The sequence below is a fragment of the Euleptes europaea genome, chromosome 5, assembly GCF_029931775.1.
Source record: "Euleptes europaea isolate rEulEur1 chromosome 5, rEulEur1.hap1, whole genome shotgun sequence".
Taxonomy (NCBI): Eukaryota; Metazoa; Chordata; class Lepidosauria; order Squamata; family Sphaerodactylidae; genus Euleptes; species Euleptes europaea.
In genome coordinates, this window is record NC_079316.1 from 85,861,909 (window position 1) to 85,877,468 (window position 15,560).

Below are 15,560 nucleotides of genomic sequence, written 5' to 3' on the forward strand. Positions count from 1 at the left end.
CCCCCAAAATCTCCCACCGGTTGAGAAGAGGGTTCTGGCAACCCTAGTTTTGTGGGGGGGCACTTGTCATCATCTATATACTAATAATAAAGTTGGGCAAATCTGAGGATACTTAAATCCGTTGACTGGAGCTGTTATTGGGCAAGACAGATCTTTCTACAAACCTGAAAAGGGCCCTGGGATTGTACAAAAATGTGAAATAAAAAAACAAACAAAAAAAACACAACACATTTTGGGGGGGGCTTAAAAATCTCAAAACAATAAAAGGAATGTCTTTAGCTTTAAGAAATGGAAGGCTCAGTGGTTGTTGCTAGACAACCAAAGAATTCCATGATTGGTTTTTCTCACTAAAAGGGCAGGGGGAGGAGACAAGGCCCTTTTTGGCCATTGAGGGAGAACTCATTGGGGCCAGGCCTGGCCAGGATTGACAGCTCCAGGTTAGGAAATTCCTGGAGATTTTATAGGGGAGACTGACTAGGGCAGGGTTTGGGGAGGAGTGAGGCCTCAACCAGATGTAATGCCATAGAGTCCACATTTCAAAACAGCCATTTTCTCCAGGAACTATAACACTAGCTCAAAAGTAATAATACACAAGCAACTATGCAAACATATATTGTGGAACACATATAACATCTACAGGTAAGTGAGCACACAGGTGAATATCAATACAATAAGTGAACAAACGAGTTTAAAAGAGGACCACTGAACAAAAGAGTCTCTTCAAAGGTAAACGTGAATTCTTATCTTTGTTTCTTCTTAGAGCCTTGACTCAAGGAAGGTTGTAGATGGAACAATAAATATTAAATAACTTGTCTATAAAGTATAATAAATATATATATGCATATATATATATATATATATATATATATATATATATATATATATATATATATATATATATATATATATATATATATATATATAAAAATAATAAGTTATATATATTATATATATAATATATATAACTTATATATATTATAATATATATAACATATATATATATATATATATATATATATATATATATATATATATATATATATATATATATATATATATATATATATATAATATTTATTCACATTTACCTTTGAAGAGACTCTTTTGTTCAGTGGTCCTCTTTTGGACTTGTTTGTTCACTTATTGTATTGATATTCACCTGTGTGTTCACTTACCTGTAGATGTTATATGTGTTCCACAATATATGTTTGCATAGTTGCTTGTGTATTATTACTTTTGAGCTAGTACTATAGTTTCTATAACTATCCAGTTAGTACTTGTGCATATTTTTTTCAGATTTTCTCCAGGAACACAAAGCTCTGCTGTCTGAAGTTTAGTTGTAATTCTGGGAGTTCTCCAGGTCCCACCTGGAGATTGGCCACTCTAGGCCTGGCAGCAATCACTTGATGGTTTGCTACTTACGAAAGCCAGTGTGGTATAGCAGTTAGAGCTTCAGAGTAGGGTCTTGAAGACCCAGGTTTGAATCCCCATCTTGCTGTGCAAGTTCACTGGGTGATTTTGGATCAGTCACATACTTTCAGTCTAACCTACCTCACAGGGTTGTTGTGCGTATAAAAAGGAGATGAGAAAAATGTAAGTTGCTTTGGTCCCTACTGTGGGGAAAAGGTGGGGTATAAATGAAGTCAATCAATAATATAGCTGAAGATGGAAGGCAGATAAACGGTAGGTTGGTGAAGGCTGAGAAGGAGAGAATGTGGCAGGGAAAGGGAAGAGAATATGGGTGTTGCCAGGGGGAGAGCAAGAGGAAATAGTATGGGGAGAGAGATACAGGAGAAAGTGAGGTGCCACCCCACAAGTCCTTGAGGGTTCCTTACGATGTACTAGCCTGCCCAGCGGCCACACAACTGGGCCACAGTCTTCCTAGGCAGAGGCTTCCTGGAGGGGGGGGTGAGAGGAAAAGCTTGAGACAGAGGGGCAGATCAAGGTATGTTGGCTGTTGGATGGGAAGGAGATAGGGATGCCAACTCCAGGTTAGGAAATTCTTGGAGATTTGGGAGCTGGAGCGTGGAGAGGATGAGTTTTGAGAAGGGGAGGAACCTCAGAAGGGTGTAATGCCATAGACTTCACCTTCCAAATGAGCCATTTCCTCTAGGAGAATTAGGGTTGCCAACCTCCGGTGGTGGCTGGAGATCGTCCAGATTTACAATTGCTGTCTAGATGACAGAGATCCATTCCCCTGGAGAAAATGGCTTCTTTGGAGGGTGGACTCTGGCATTAAACCCTGCTGAGGTTGTTTCCCTCCCTAAACCTCGCCTTTCCAAGGCTCCACCCCCAAATCTCCATGAATTTCCCAACCTGGAACTGGCAGTCGTAAGGGGAACTGATCTCTGTCGTTGGGAGATCCGTTGTGATTCCAGAAGTTCTCCAGGCCTCACCTGGAGGTTGGCAATCCTAGAAGGAGAGAATGAAGCAGGAAAAGGGGAGAGGCTATGGGGGCTTTCAGGGAAGGAAAAGAGGAAATAATGGAGAGGAGAAAATTTGTCTCATATCCCGCCCTTTTCCTGACCGGGAGATACCCCCTGCAAGTTCCTCCTTGTACTTAAAGCAATCAAATCCAGCTGAGTAGGGTTCACTAATATAGTGCAAAATTAACACTGTACAAGCACTGGCATTTGCCACGTGAAGTAACAAGTCCCTACTAAGGCAGACTGGAAGAATAATTCTGCAGCAGCGCTAGGAAACTGATGTATGAGAATTGTTTTGGTAACCTCAGCTCAATTTTTTATTTGTTTAAAAGCGGTGATTGATGATTAAACGAACCATATCATTCCATGAAATATTATCAACCCTTACTCACTGCCACTCTCCCCTCCTTCACAACTGTTTGTAATGATATTTCATGGCTGGTGTCCAAATTTATTCCCTCTTCCCTTGGGCCTATAGCCCAAGGAACTCCCCATTCCATCTGTTCAGGTGGAGGAGGGGGGAGGTGTTCATTTTCATCTTTTTGTAACACTTTCATCACCACTACAACAGAATGCTTTCCAGATAATTTCCATATACTTTACAGTTAATTCCAGATTGGTCTGGCTGTCAATGAAGTCCTAAGAACAGTTATACCCTTCTAAAACTGCTGGCTATACTGTATTTAAAAGAGCATAACTCTGTTTCATATAATTCCACCAATGTGATGTGTGAATGAAGATACACTACAGCAGCCTTTGTGTGGCTGGCTCTTTCTCCTGCAACAACCATTCTGTGGCAGTCATTTTGTGGCAGGACACACCACACTATGGCGAAATTCCGGAGATGCCCACAGCCTTAACAAATTTGGGGAACCCTGTCCTATGCTATCCTGTTTCTCACATACAGAAAGAGGAGGAAAGAGAAGGCCATCTGTCAGCAATGCTGATTCTATGACCTTAGGCAGATCATGAGAAAGAGGGCATCTTGCCCATCTTCTGCGAATTTGGACTAGGGGTCACTGGGGGTATGGTGGAGGGAGGTAGTTGTGAATTTTCTGCATTGTGCAGGGGGTTGGACTAGATGACCCTGGTGGTACCTTCCAACTATATGATTCTACGATTCTATGTGTAAATTTAGGACACAAAACACAGTATTGCCAGCAAAGCTACACTTGGCTCCACAAAAAGCCTTTGCTTTGTTATGAAAACTTTCCAGGAGCCCCCCCCCCCCAACTTTCTGGCCATTTTGCTGACCCATATTCTGAAAATCCTGTTATTTTGTCCATTTAAACTAAACAGACTTTAAACTAAATGCAGTCATGTTAACATGGTACAATGACCTCTTTTTCATATTTAATATTCTGCAAGCCCTAAAGAAACTAATTATTTAAATTAAGGAATAATGTTCACAGTCCAGTATATGAGGCAATAAAGGGCTTTCGCAGACAATTAAACACCAAAGTGAAGTTGAAGAGACTGAAAATTACTAATGCTTCTTATAGCAAGTCCAGTCCAGTGTTCTGGTACTTTTCCCCCATCAAAGGAAAGCAGAAGAAAGAAAGAAAAGAATCAGTTAGCACTGTCATTAAAAGGGTGTGTTGAGTACATGTATTATAGGACCTATGAAAGAGAATGAACAAAGAGGGAATAGTCAGGACTAGAGGGTATTTTATTGCCAGCTTGAACTATATACTTTATATTCCTGTTTCTAGGCAATAAATTGGATGGAAGTGAGATCAATGTAAATGGGGGTCATAAACGTATGTGGGAAGACTTGGATAATGTGATAGTTTGGGTAAAAGAAAAGGACTGATACTCGATGCCGTGAGTACAAGGTCATAAGCACCAGAGTGAATCATTATAAATGAGTGAGGAGGCGGAGAGATCAAATTGGTGAAAAAGAGGAGAAGAAAACTAGAACGAGGATTTCTGTACAACTAAAAGAGTAGGCTGGCAGTTTAACAAAAAAAGGAAGTCTGAGGAATATTATTGCTTTTTACAAAGGTCCTAATAAAGGACGGGAAGCTGAGCCCATGGTGGGAATCTAACTCCATGTATGATGTTTAGCTCGAGTTACATACATGTCAGACAGTGACATTAGCTCTGGTCGCAGAAACTAATGATGCAATCTTAAACAGAGTTACAGCTTCACTGACTTCAGTTGTGTTAGAAGGGTATGAGTCTGCCGAGGAGTCAACTGTAAACCCAGCTCCCTATACCTACCAGTGTCATTTGAGTATCTGGCGAGGCTATCAGCACATAGCCCCAACTGATGAATTGGGCTGGAAAAGTGTACCTATAGTACCCTATATACACATGCAATTGTATGTGCATGGAATATGTGCATGGAAGTCTGCTTGCATAGAGAACTACCAAGGCTAGGTCCAGAAACTGCTGGATTTATTGCACCTTCTGCCCACTAGTGGACCATTTGGTCTAAAGGTCAGAGGGTTTATTGAGCTGTGGTATGTTTTTAGGCACCAGGGTGATTTTACCATTCAGGTTTTTGCCCACTGGATCCCCCTGACTTGAAAAGGCTGTAAGGGTTTGCAACCTGGGTTGCCAGGTCCCTCTTCGCCACTGGCGGGAGGTTTTTGGGGCAGAGCCTGAGGAGGGTGGGTTTTGGGGAGGGGAGGGGCTTCAATGCCATAGATAGGGCTGCCAACTGCCAGGTAGTAGCAGGAGATTTCCTGCTAATTCAACTGATCTCCAGCCGATAGAGATCAGATCACCTGGAGAAAAATGGCTGCTTTGGCAATTGAGTTCTATGGCATTGAAGTCCCTCCCCTCCCCAAACCCCGCCCTCCTCTGGCTCCTCCCCAAAAATCTCCTGCCGGTGGCGAAGAGGGACCTGGCAACCATAGCCATAGAGTCCAATTGCCAAAGCGGCCATTTTCTACAGCCATCTTGACTCTTCCTGTCTGGATGCAAAGGGCTCTTGGCCCTTAGCTCATAACCTTGATGAGTGCCCAGGTGGACTATAGGCCAGGCCATGATGTTTTAGTGTAGTTTTTCTTTTGCCTCCTAGAAAAAAATTAAGGAGGAGTGGGACATATAACATGGAGAAAAATTCCAAGAAAACATGAAATGGGGAAAAATTGGTCCAACGTTAATGACTGCTGTTATTGTGGACTTTCTTTTACTGTGCTCTGGTGGTGATTTACTTTAACTTGGTCACAAACTGTAAGATCCAGCATTGGTTTTTCACACAGCTTTGTGCACTGTTAGTCTTTATTCAGTAGTAGTGGTTGGACTAGAGTACTATTAAGATCTCTGCTAGCCTGACTACTCTATGATCTAATTCATTATACATTTGAATTGTGGTGGCCAAGATTTCAAAGCAATTTCCAGATAGTTTGGCAATACACAGAACTCTGCTTTAGCTTCTTCGGTGAAATAGTTTGCTGATAGCATATCACAAATAGATCCATAATTTTATGTCAGTATAGTTTTTACAGTTTAATTATGCTAGTTGGAAAAAAAACAGGGATATCCATTTATACTAAACTTTGCTGTAATATGGATATGATTTTCTACTAGCAAAATACCATCACTGTTAGACCCAGTTTAACCTCCCTAAGGCAGAGTAACATTCATTTGTGGCAGAAACCTTCAGTGAATGCTAATGGATCCCTGTAGATTCATTACATTATATTAGGCTGATTAAATTAACCCTGATGTAAGGGAAATAGAATCTGGCTACCTGTGCAGGGATGTAATAGTATTTTCTTGGATGGAGCCTAGCTTGGGGGAATCTAACTGAGCTGGAACGAATATAATACTGTTATTAATGTTTTAGGAATTAAACTCTGAATCGTTAGAAGTGGCTGTAGCTTTGAAACATGGTAAAATACATTTACCCGTTTTCAGTCAATAAAATGAATTAATATACTAAGGGACTGTGGGGAAATGATATACCTCACTGTATTCAATTATGACCTAAATTAGGAACAGATTAATTTTATGAAGGAGAAACTTCTGATTACAGTTGCTTTGAATGTGTATAGAAACATACGCATTTCAATGCATGTTTTTATGTAATGGAGAAGGATTTAGGTAACTATTTCAACACTACCCCAAGCTTAGCAACCGTGCACAGTGACTCTACACACAGATTGGTCAGTTTGCTCCATGCCACTGTCAGTGCACTCCACCTTGGATTTGCAATGGTATGAAAAAAAGAAACCCTACATTGATGCTGTCAGCATTTGATTAGCTGTTTGTTGCTTGCAATCCAAAATGGCATCCATTAGGCAGCCTTTAAGTATGCACTGGGCCTTAGTCCAAACTGTTAATAACCACTTCATAGAGTAGTGTTAGGATCTGGGAGACCCAAGTTTGACTCCCCACTCTCCCAGAGAAGCTCGCTGGATGACTCTGGGCTGGTCTCTCAGCCTAACCCACCTCACAGGATTATTGTTGTGAGGATAAAATGGAGAAAGGGAGACTGATGTTATAAGTGGCTTTGGGCCCCCAATGGGGAGGAAAACAGGGTATAAGTATTTAAATAAATAAATAAAATGTTCATTATAAAGATGCCCTAATACTAGAGCTGAGGGTGCAGTTCCATTAGTTAAGACACATTGCCGAAACAGCATTCTTTTGATGCACCAGGCAGAAATTCATTAAGTATATGTTAACAAGTGAATAAGAAACCTGCATCTGTAGAACTTCTGCCTGGACATACAGTACACTACAGTTGCTGCTGTGGTGGGGAGTACTGTGCCTAAAGCAGAAATTCATTAGGTGCAGAAATAGTAAGTGGGAATGCTGCACCTGCTAAATTTCTAACTGGAAATATCCTCCAAGCTCAATGTCAGCCTGAAAAACAAGGAGAAAAATTGGGTGCGCAGAGCATATTGTGAGACATTGTGCAATGGTTAGTGCAATGTATTTACTGGTAGAGGGCATGGAAGTTAAGCAGGTTTTTTCTGTCTGTCTATCTCTCTGTCCCTCTATCTAAAACAACACACTTAAAAAAAAAACACCTTTAAAAAATCTGGATGCAGTGAGACCAGCAGCCAGAACTGCCACCGATGTGTCTTGGACATGAACAAAATCCCAGGTGATGCTGTCAGCGCAGATACATGTTTAGCAAAATAGTGGCAGCTACCATATATGCTCCCAGAGGTTTCAGTCTTAAAGTCCCTCTATTGTCTGACAATTGTCCAAAAATAAATCTCCTGTCAGTAAAGGAAAAAGTGTTCTCTTAAATGGGGTATTTCTTCCTCCAATGACATTCTGTTCATGGAAAATTGTTGATAGCTGTGTCCGGGTGCCTTCATTTCTATGGCCCAATCCAGGGAATCACACCTCAGAGATGAGAGTACCGAACCACTACATATTACAGGTCACATCAGAAATTGACCGGATGATGATGACAGACATCAGTATTATCATCCCCAGTGGCAGTGGTGATAAGTGCTGATTGATGTGAAATACAGGAATGTGCAAAATGAAAAACATGGGCAGACAGGCAATTCCTCTTGCATGGTTAGAGCATAACAAATAGAAAGGCTGGTGAGTATGCTGTGACTGCCAAATGGAGTCTTCTTTAAATTGCTCTTTGTGGCAGCTCTTCCTGCAGGGAGAGCATTTTAATAGTGAGTTGCCATGATAACGAGTCTCCACGCAATAACAGCTGCCACATGGAGAAATGTACAAAGCATCCTGGGGCTTGTTAGTTAACATCTTTATGTTGTTCCTTAATAAAAGACAGTACCAAGAAAAGTCTGAAGTGTAGTCACTTGCAGTGGTAGAAAAGGAACTCATTGGGCAGTGCTGAGCTGTTTAGGGGATTATAGCAGACCTCTGTATGACAAGCCCAACAAACAACCCTATTTTTTAAAAATGTTAAAAATGGAGAAGACTTTGGGTTGGATCTCACAGATCAGGTCCGCTAGCAGTGAGAATTTCCTCTGACACAGGGAGATTCCTCCGATTGAAGAAGCTCTTTAGCTTTTATTTAATACAGTGGGACTAAATGTTCATACGCTAAGTTTTTTTACAGAAGAAGGAGCGCATGTGCCAAGGGGGAAAGTTCAATCAAATCTGTAAGCAAGTTGTTTTTCAAAAAGTAAATACAGTAAATTTTTAAGCCTGTTTTGTGTTGGTGTATCCTTTTACACTTGGCACTGGGACTATGTTTGAGAGCAATACCATACATTACAAATGTTGCGATTTTTTTTAAAAAAATGAAATGTGGCCTGGCAATAATCAAAAGAGGGTATTTTCTAAGAAAAACTTAAAACAATGCTGTGAGACCATAGTTTCAGACGTACAGATAAGGAAAATAGGAGAAGCTTAGCTGAAAAAAGGATTTCTTGACAATGAGACTGAAGTAACAAGTATCAAAATAGGATATCCAAGCCATATGATTTTCTGTTGCAGCCACTTCCTTGTAATATGTAAAAGTGACACCAGCTGATCAAGATTCCATAAAACCTTAACCCTAAGAAAGCAGGATAGGAAGCACTGGCTTTGAGAAAGCCATTTTCAGATCCCATTAAGGACATGCTACATTTTATGTAGAGGCAAACCTTGATCACCAAAGGATCATTCAATGGTGAGCTACAACCACTCACAGCTCCACTCAAACAACACATCTGCATGAGACATGCATTTCCAAACACAATTGTCATATCCAGAGTTCCCTTTGTGGTCTATAACTGTAAAGCATGAGGTGTTCACCCACTGTTCAAAAAGGCCTTGGCCCTTGAAGGCATACAGCATATGTCGCGCCTCCCCTGGTCAGCCACCGCCCCTGAAGTCTCTTTTCTGGAGGAGATGGGGCCTGGAGGAACCTCCTCGGCCTCAGACCAGTCCGAGGGAGAATCAGAACCGCTTTCCCCCTCGGACGCAGCCAGGGTGTCCGGAGTCAGCTCACCTCTACCACCTCTGGCTGCTAATCCTCCCCGGCCAAGGTGCCTCTCTGGCCTTATATCCCCTCCAGGCCAGAGAGGCCCCTCCCCCTGCCCGCCCCTTGTCCCGCCCCCGGAAGCTCCAAATAGGGCAGGCGAGCCCCGCCCGCGGGAGAATATTGAGCCCGCTGCCCGCGCGCTCTCCCCGGCCCCACCCACACCCTGCCGAAGCCCAGCTGATGTGCGGGTCGGGGCGCGGCGGCGCGCGTCAGGCCGGCTGCGACAGCCACTGGGAGTGGGCGGCCTCCCCGCTGCTCCTGGGCGGTCCTGTCTCCTTGCCGCTTCGTCGGGGCCCTAAGGGGGAAGACTGGGGTGAGTCCTTGTGCGTGGGGGGGGGTCTTCCTACAGGGAAGCCGGCATCCCTGTCCCTGCTTTCCCCCGCCCCCCGGGGTGGGGAACCCCCGCGGGTGGACTCGGGGGGGGGGTCAGTGTTCGTCCCAGATGGGCCTGGGAGTGGCCCGTCGCGGGACAGCATAATGCAAGCACATTGCATAGTAAAACACAGATGCAATAACATTTATACAGCAAAAGCATTTCTTTGATGAAGATGGAGCTCCATCATAGCAAAAATTGAAATTCCACTGTAATGCACACAAACAGTTGATCCATAAGCGAGGCTCATAAAACGATGGGTTTATGCAAAGTTAACCTGAAATACAGATGCTGTCACTTTGGCAAACAATTCTGCTGAGTCTCTGGGGGATTTTAAAGGATTCACTAATCTAATTTTGTTACACACAAATCTATGTGCCAAGGCAAAACTGTGTAATTATGTACATTTGTAAAGCAATTGTATTTGCTAGCACTGTACATTCAAAATGTGAACAAGTTATTACTATAAGAAGTCTGCAGATTTATGCAAGTACAGAATAAAGGAATGGTTCGAAAATAGGGAAATAAAGACTATTCTCTTGGTATTCTCTGCTAAAATACATTTGGACCTCTTTTTTTTAATGACACCTAGTAGCAGATTATATCAGAAGCTGAGGGAAAATAACAGCTCTTACCCTTATTCTCACTGTCACTGTAGCAAGACCCGGAGGCATCGTTCCCCCCATATCGAAGGCCTCCACTAAAAATGTGAATGTCGCATCTGTGCCAGCAAAGGATTCAAAATCCAAGGACTTTAAAAGTGAGAGCTCCGCAGTAAACTTGTTCAAGGAGAAAAACCGCCGTGCTTCTTGGGTTCTTATTCCGTAAGTAATATTTGACCCAAGGTCAACATCTTTAGCCTAGTAGAAATTAAGACAGAGGTCAGAGTATGCATTTTGTACAACAAAAATGTTACGTGCTCCAAATTATTATTTTTCTAACTTATCTGAGTAACATTTTTCAAATTGGACATTAAGGAAATGAGCTGTAAATTCTTCCTCCATCCTTCTGGGTATGTACTAAGCTAACAGGCTACTTGCTCACTTACTTACCAATGTACCCAGTCATCTCTCTTGTCCCCAGGGACCCAATTCTTAAATTACTCCTTTATCAGGAGAGGGTCCATGCATGGTGGGAAAGGGTACACTATATCAGGGCCTGGGGTGCAGAGGGACCTAGTTCAGGCAGCAAGCTCATTACTATGATATGGTCTAATTATGGCATCCCATAAATAAAATGGTCTCAAAGCTCATAAGACTGTATGGATGGGATGGTGCTGGTACAGGGGTTGTAGAAATTATGCTTTGCTTCTGCCTGGGGAAGGAGGCAGGCAGCAGTTCATTGGAATTTATTGCAATTCTTCATTACACAGTTGTGCTGAGCATGTGGGGAAATTATGCTTTATAAGTGTCCTGCTGTCTGTCGTTTCCATGGAATGCCATGAAAACTGAGTCTTTGTCTTTGAACATTTTTTTTTGTACACAAAGATGTTCTCTTCAAGCTCAGCCAATTCATGAGCATGTCTGAGCACACATAGATCTCTGGATCATGATGCTTATGCTTCCCCATTGGTGCCAAGAGGCTGTTTGTCTTACAACAACAAAAGTAAATGAGCTAAAGTAAGTTGCTGTATTAACATTGCCATCCTAAGAATACTTTCCTGGGAGTAAGCCCTATTGAATAGACTTGAATAGCACTCTGAATAGACCTGCTTCGGATTTCTCTCTAAGGAATCTTTGCTGCACACTAACCATGCCCCCCGAAGGAGGGGGGGCAAATCCGGTGTGACCCTGGGCCAGCATCCATGGCATTTAGCGCCATGATAAAGTGGCACAGATGCCAGTACAGAGGCACTTACACCGGTGCCATGGAGCAACTTAGCAGCCTTAGGCACCGGTGCTGCTGCATGGGCAGCAAAAACTCAGAACCGGGTGCTTGCACTGGCATCGGGGGAGGGGGGCGTTCCCGAGGCATTCCCGGAGTGGAGCTTCCAAACCCCTTTCAGCCCAGGAACACCCCTCTATGCCGCAGCATTGCTATGTCACCAAAACAGCTGGTGTAGCCCCATGTAACTCCATGGAGGAGTTTCACATGTTTGTTTATTTTAATACATTTCAAACTTTTTTTTTAACCTGGAAGCCTCTGTGAAGGTTGTGCAGCTGTGCTGCTCCTGGCCATCACTTATCTACCCCCGCTTTAGGAATGGGCTGAAACAGTGCAATCCTAACCCTTCTAATTCCACTGATGTTAATAGGATTAGAAGGGTGTATCTCTGTTTAGGATTCTACTGCAAACTATTATATGAATATTGTAAGAAATAAGGTGAACTTCATTATCTTCAAACAGATGCTAAGATTAATGAGTAATAATTTAGCAAGTTAATTTTGAAATGCAATTTAAATGTAGTGGTGGCTCAAGATATTTTAGTATTAATCAATTTTCAAATATTGATGAACCTTTGTTTAATTTATTTATTATGAATACTGAGAGTGAGTTATTTCTGCCATGACTTATCTCTGCTTTATGTTGTTTACAGCTAATATAACTTCTAGGAATGCGCATTCAGGAGATTTAATATATTCTTCCATAAAAAGTAATGTTAATTTTTGTTTTAATGGCCAACCAGATGGACCATTTTGGCACAACAAGGTCATTAAAGAGTCCACCTAACTGATAATATCCATGGGGCTCATGCCTCTCTTACCTCTAGGCGTAGGAAGACTGTGCCCAAGGCCATGTTTTCAGGAATAGACACCGTATAGGAGGCATTAGTGAACACTGGGCTGTTGTCATCTATATCCAGGACTTTGATTCCCAGAGTTAATGTTGTACGACGGGCATCTACAGCTCCATCCGTTGCTTCGACAATGAGTTCGTAATAGTCCCTTTTCTCTCTGTTTAGCTTCACTGATGTATAAATACTGCCATTAGATGTGATGCGGAAAAGATGGTTAAAATTTGCCAAACTGTAGCGGACTTGACCGTTGATTCCAGCATCAGGGTCAGTAGCCTGAAAGGGAAGAAAAAAATACAATCATAGGAAGAAGCCTGCAGGATTTAGATATCCTCCCCAGATGTCATTAAACATCCTGGCAAAGGAGTGCCTACTTAAGCAGCTTGGGCTGCAGTCCTGCCGATACTTTCCTGGGAATAAACCCCACTGAATAACATGAGACTTACTTCTGATTAGACCTGCTTAGGATAGGTCCCTTCAACATTAACGCCTAAGAGGCTAAAAGTGAAGCAGCAATGTTAAGTTCAGGTAGAATCCAGGTGCATTACGGATTGAAGGTGAGGGTAGCAGATCCACCTATGCAGAAAGCACTTCAGTCATAAGCCAGTAGCTTGTGGTGCAGTGGTCCATGTTGGCTACTTCCTGAAGTCCCTGCTTTCTCCTGACACTCCTGAACTAGCTCTGGATTTTGAAGGAGGAACTTCTCAGAAGACTGCATGTCCTTTTCTTCTGCTATGGATTAATATTTTACCTATTGGGCAAGTTCTGTGATCCTATTCCATCAACCACTAGCTACCATATCCTCCTGACCCATAGTCAACACCACTCCATGAGCTCTAACTCATGGACACAGCATAAGCCCTAACTGCTAGGGTTGTGCATATCGATATACCTGAACCAAAAATAAACCCGAAATTAGTCATTTCAGCAATATTCGGGTTTCGGGTAGACTGAACGCCAAAACTTGGAAATCTGCCCAAAGCCGAATAGGCAATTCCTGAAAAAGCCTTTGCTCAGATGCACGGCTCTGTGCTTTCTCCCATTTTTCTATCTTTACTGGTTTTGTTAGGGCCCCATATTTGTGGCCCTTTTGAGGTAGGGGTTGTGTAATCAGAGCCACCTTGGTCTGAGCAACCATCACCATTCAGTGGGTTAATCTAGATCAAGCATAAGGGTTATTTAAAAGATGGGACTCACCCAGTCCCATCCGGAGGGATATACCCTCCAACTAAAAAGAACTAACTTGGACAGCTGCTCACACCACCAGGCTTCCGAAGGAGACTTCCTCACCCACGTGGATGAGCAGTTACCTTCAGAACAGTCCCCGAGGTCGAGACTTCAGCTGGCTCTGATATCACAATCCGTCCCCCAATGAAAACCTGCTTTCAAAAAGAAGGTCGCCCCAAGTAATGGCTTCATTTTCCTGCACTGTGACCATTTCTTGAAATTAGTTTTTTGATTACTATAATAAAGGACTGTTCACAGGATGTCATTTGTCACCAAAAGAAATGTTTTCCATGCCTTATTTTTCTTGCATTTCAGCTGTTTTCTTCAGTTTGAAAACTAATTTGCATGGACGTCATGATATGCGTCCCAAATTCATAGAGAGCCCCCAGACTTTGAGGCACCACCCTGCCAATCAGCTCTTTCTGCCACTCCTCGTCAATGCTGACCTTCTGAACCTGAAAACTGATGGACAGCTCAGCTCACAAATGCCTGGAGGATGGGGGCGACCCCTTTGCTGGCCCATAAAACTGGACCCCCTGTCCCAAAGTTCACCAAACTTTGGTGGCCATCTAAGGAGAGTCCTTTGCAGCCACACTGCAAATCTGGTGACTCTACCTTCAAAAATGCCCCCACAGGACCTTTGAAAAAATCTGCATAGACTATAATGGCCCCATTTTTTTTCGGTAAACGCTGAAATAAAGCTGCAATACCCCTTTACCGGGATGGGGATTCGGCTTATTCCGGGTTTACTGAAAAAGAGGGGATAATAAACCCAAACCTGAAATTTACCTTCTTCTTTTTTGCATGACCCTGCTAACTGCATTGGACATAAGCAATGCTGTGACCACTGGGTGCACTACCCTTCTTGAGCACAGATTAGATCTACATAGAAATTTTTCAAGGAAACAGGCTACTTAATTTATTAAGAGACAGCTCCAAGTAGGCTTTAAAATCGGGTACTTTTGTTTTGTTTGCTTTTTAAAGCCAGTGACAGATTTTGCCTCCCACCCCCAACACTAGTATTCCAAGCTCAACCCCCAAACCTGCCTTGCTCAGCCATTCAAGATACCCCTAGGGCTCCAGATGGTTTCTCAAAAGCATTATCATATTTAAGTGATCCTTTGAAAAAAGCTAACTGCTATGACTGCGTATGGGGGGATACTTAGAGGGGTAATTTAAGAGCAGAATGTATTAATTTGGGCAATTTTATGCTGCTTTCCCCTAAAGGGATACAAAGCAATTTACAGAAATTTCGAAAACAAATCAGATCGGACAATATAATGTGCACAAACAAGACATACAAAACAAATACATACTTAGCTTTAGTGACCAAGCTGGCTGTCAGCTAAAGGGCACGATGGAAAGTGTTTCGTGTAAGTAGGAAAAAAAATCTTCTGTTTAACAATGTTCTTATTCATTACAGATACTTCTTACAGTAACAATTAATAGACACTAAAATACACTCTTTTTCAGTCACTTCTTGGAAGGCACATCTGGAACTGTGGAAGCCTGAGCGAGGTAAGTTGACTATCTCCCTGAAGCTAAGAAAACACTTCAGAATATCACCTACTGGACTGACATAGTTTAATTTGGTCTCTTTTCCACACATTAATTACATCAAAGCCTAGTAAATTTTAGGCTATGAAAGTGAAATGAAGTGCACTCTTGACTTCATGAAGACAGCTTCATTTATGTACATTTATAAAAGAGTCTGTAGGTGATCCCACAAGATACCGTAACAGTAAAGTCTCTAGTTATCAGCATCATTGTAAGGAAGTTTCTGAAGATGTTTACTATCCAGTTCTGGTGTTCAGTGTACAGCACTATAATGAAACCATTTATCTTCATGGAAATCAATTAAAAGTTAATTAAAATTGTTTA

At 42.3% G+C, this 15,560-nt stretch overlaps 1 protein-coding gene across 1 annotated transcript in view; it reads right to left on the bottom strand.

The window, feature by feature from the left end:
- PCDH15 (protocadherin related 15) overlaps positions 1 to 15,560 on the bottom strand; it is a 558,859-nt gene that overhangs the window by 156,422 nt on the left and 386,877 nt on the right. Inside the window, exons 20-21 of the mRNA XM_056849418.1 lie at positions 12,423 to 12,728; positions 10,354 to 10,578 (exon numbers count right to left, since the gene is read on the bottom strand). Coding sequence (XP_056705396.1) covers positions 10,354 to 10,578; positions 12,423 to 12,728 — 531 coding nt within the window. The remainder of the gene's footprint in view (positions 1 to 10,353; positions 10,579 to 12,422; positions 12,729 to 15,560) is intronic.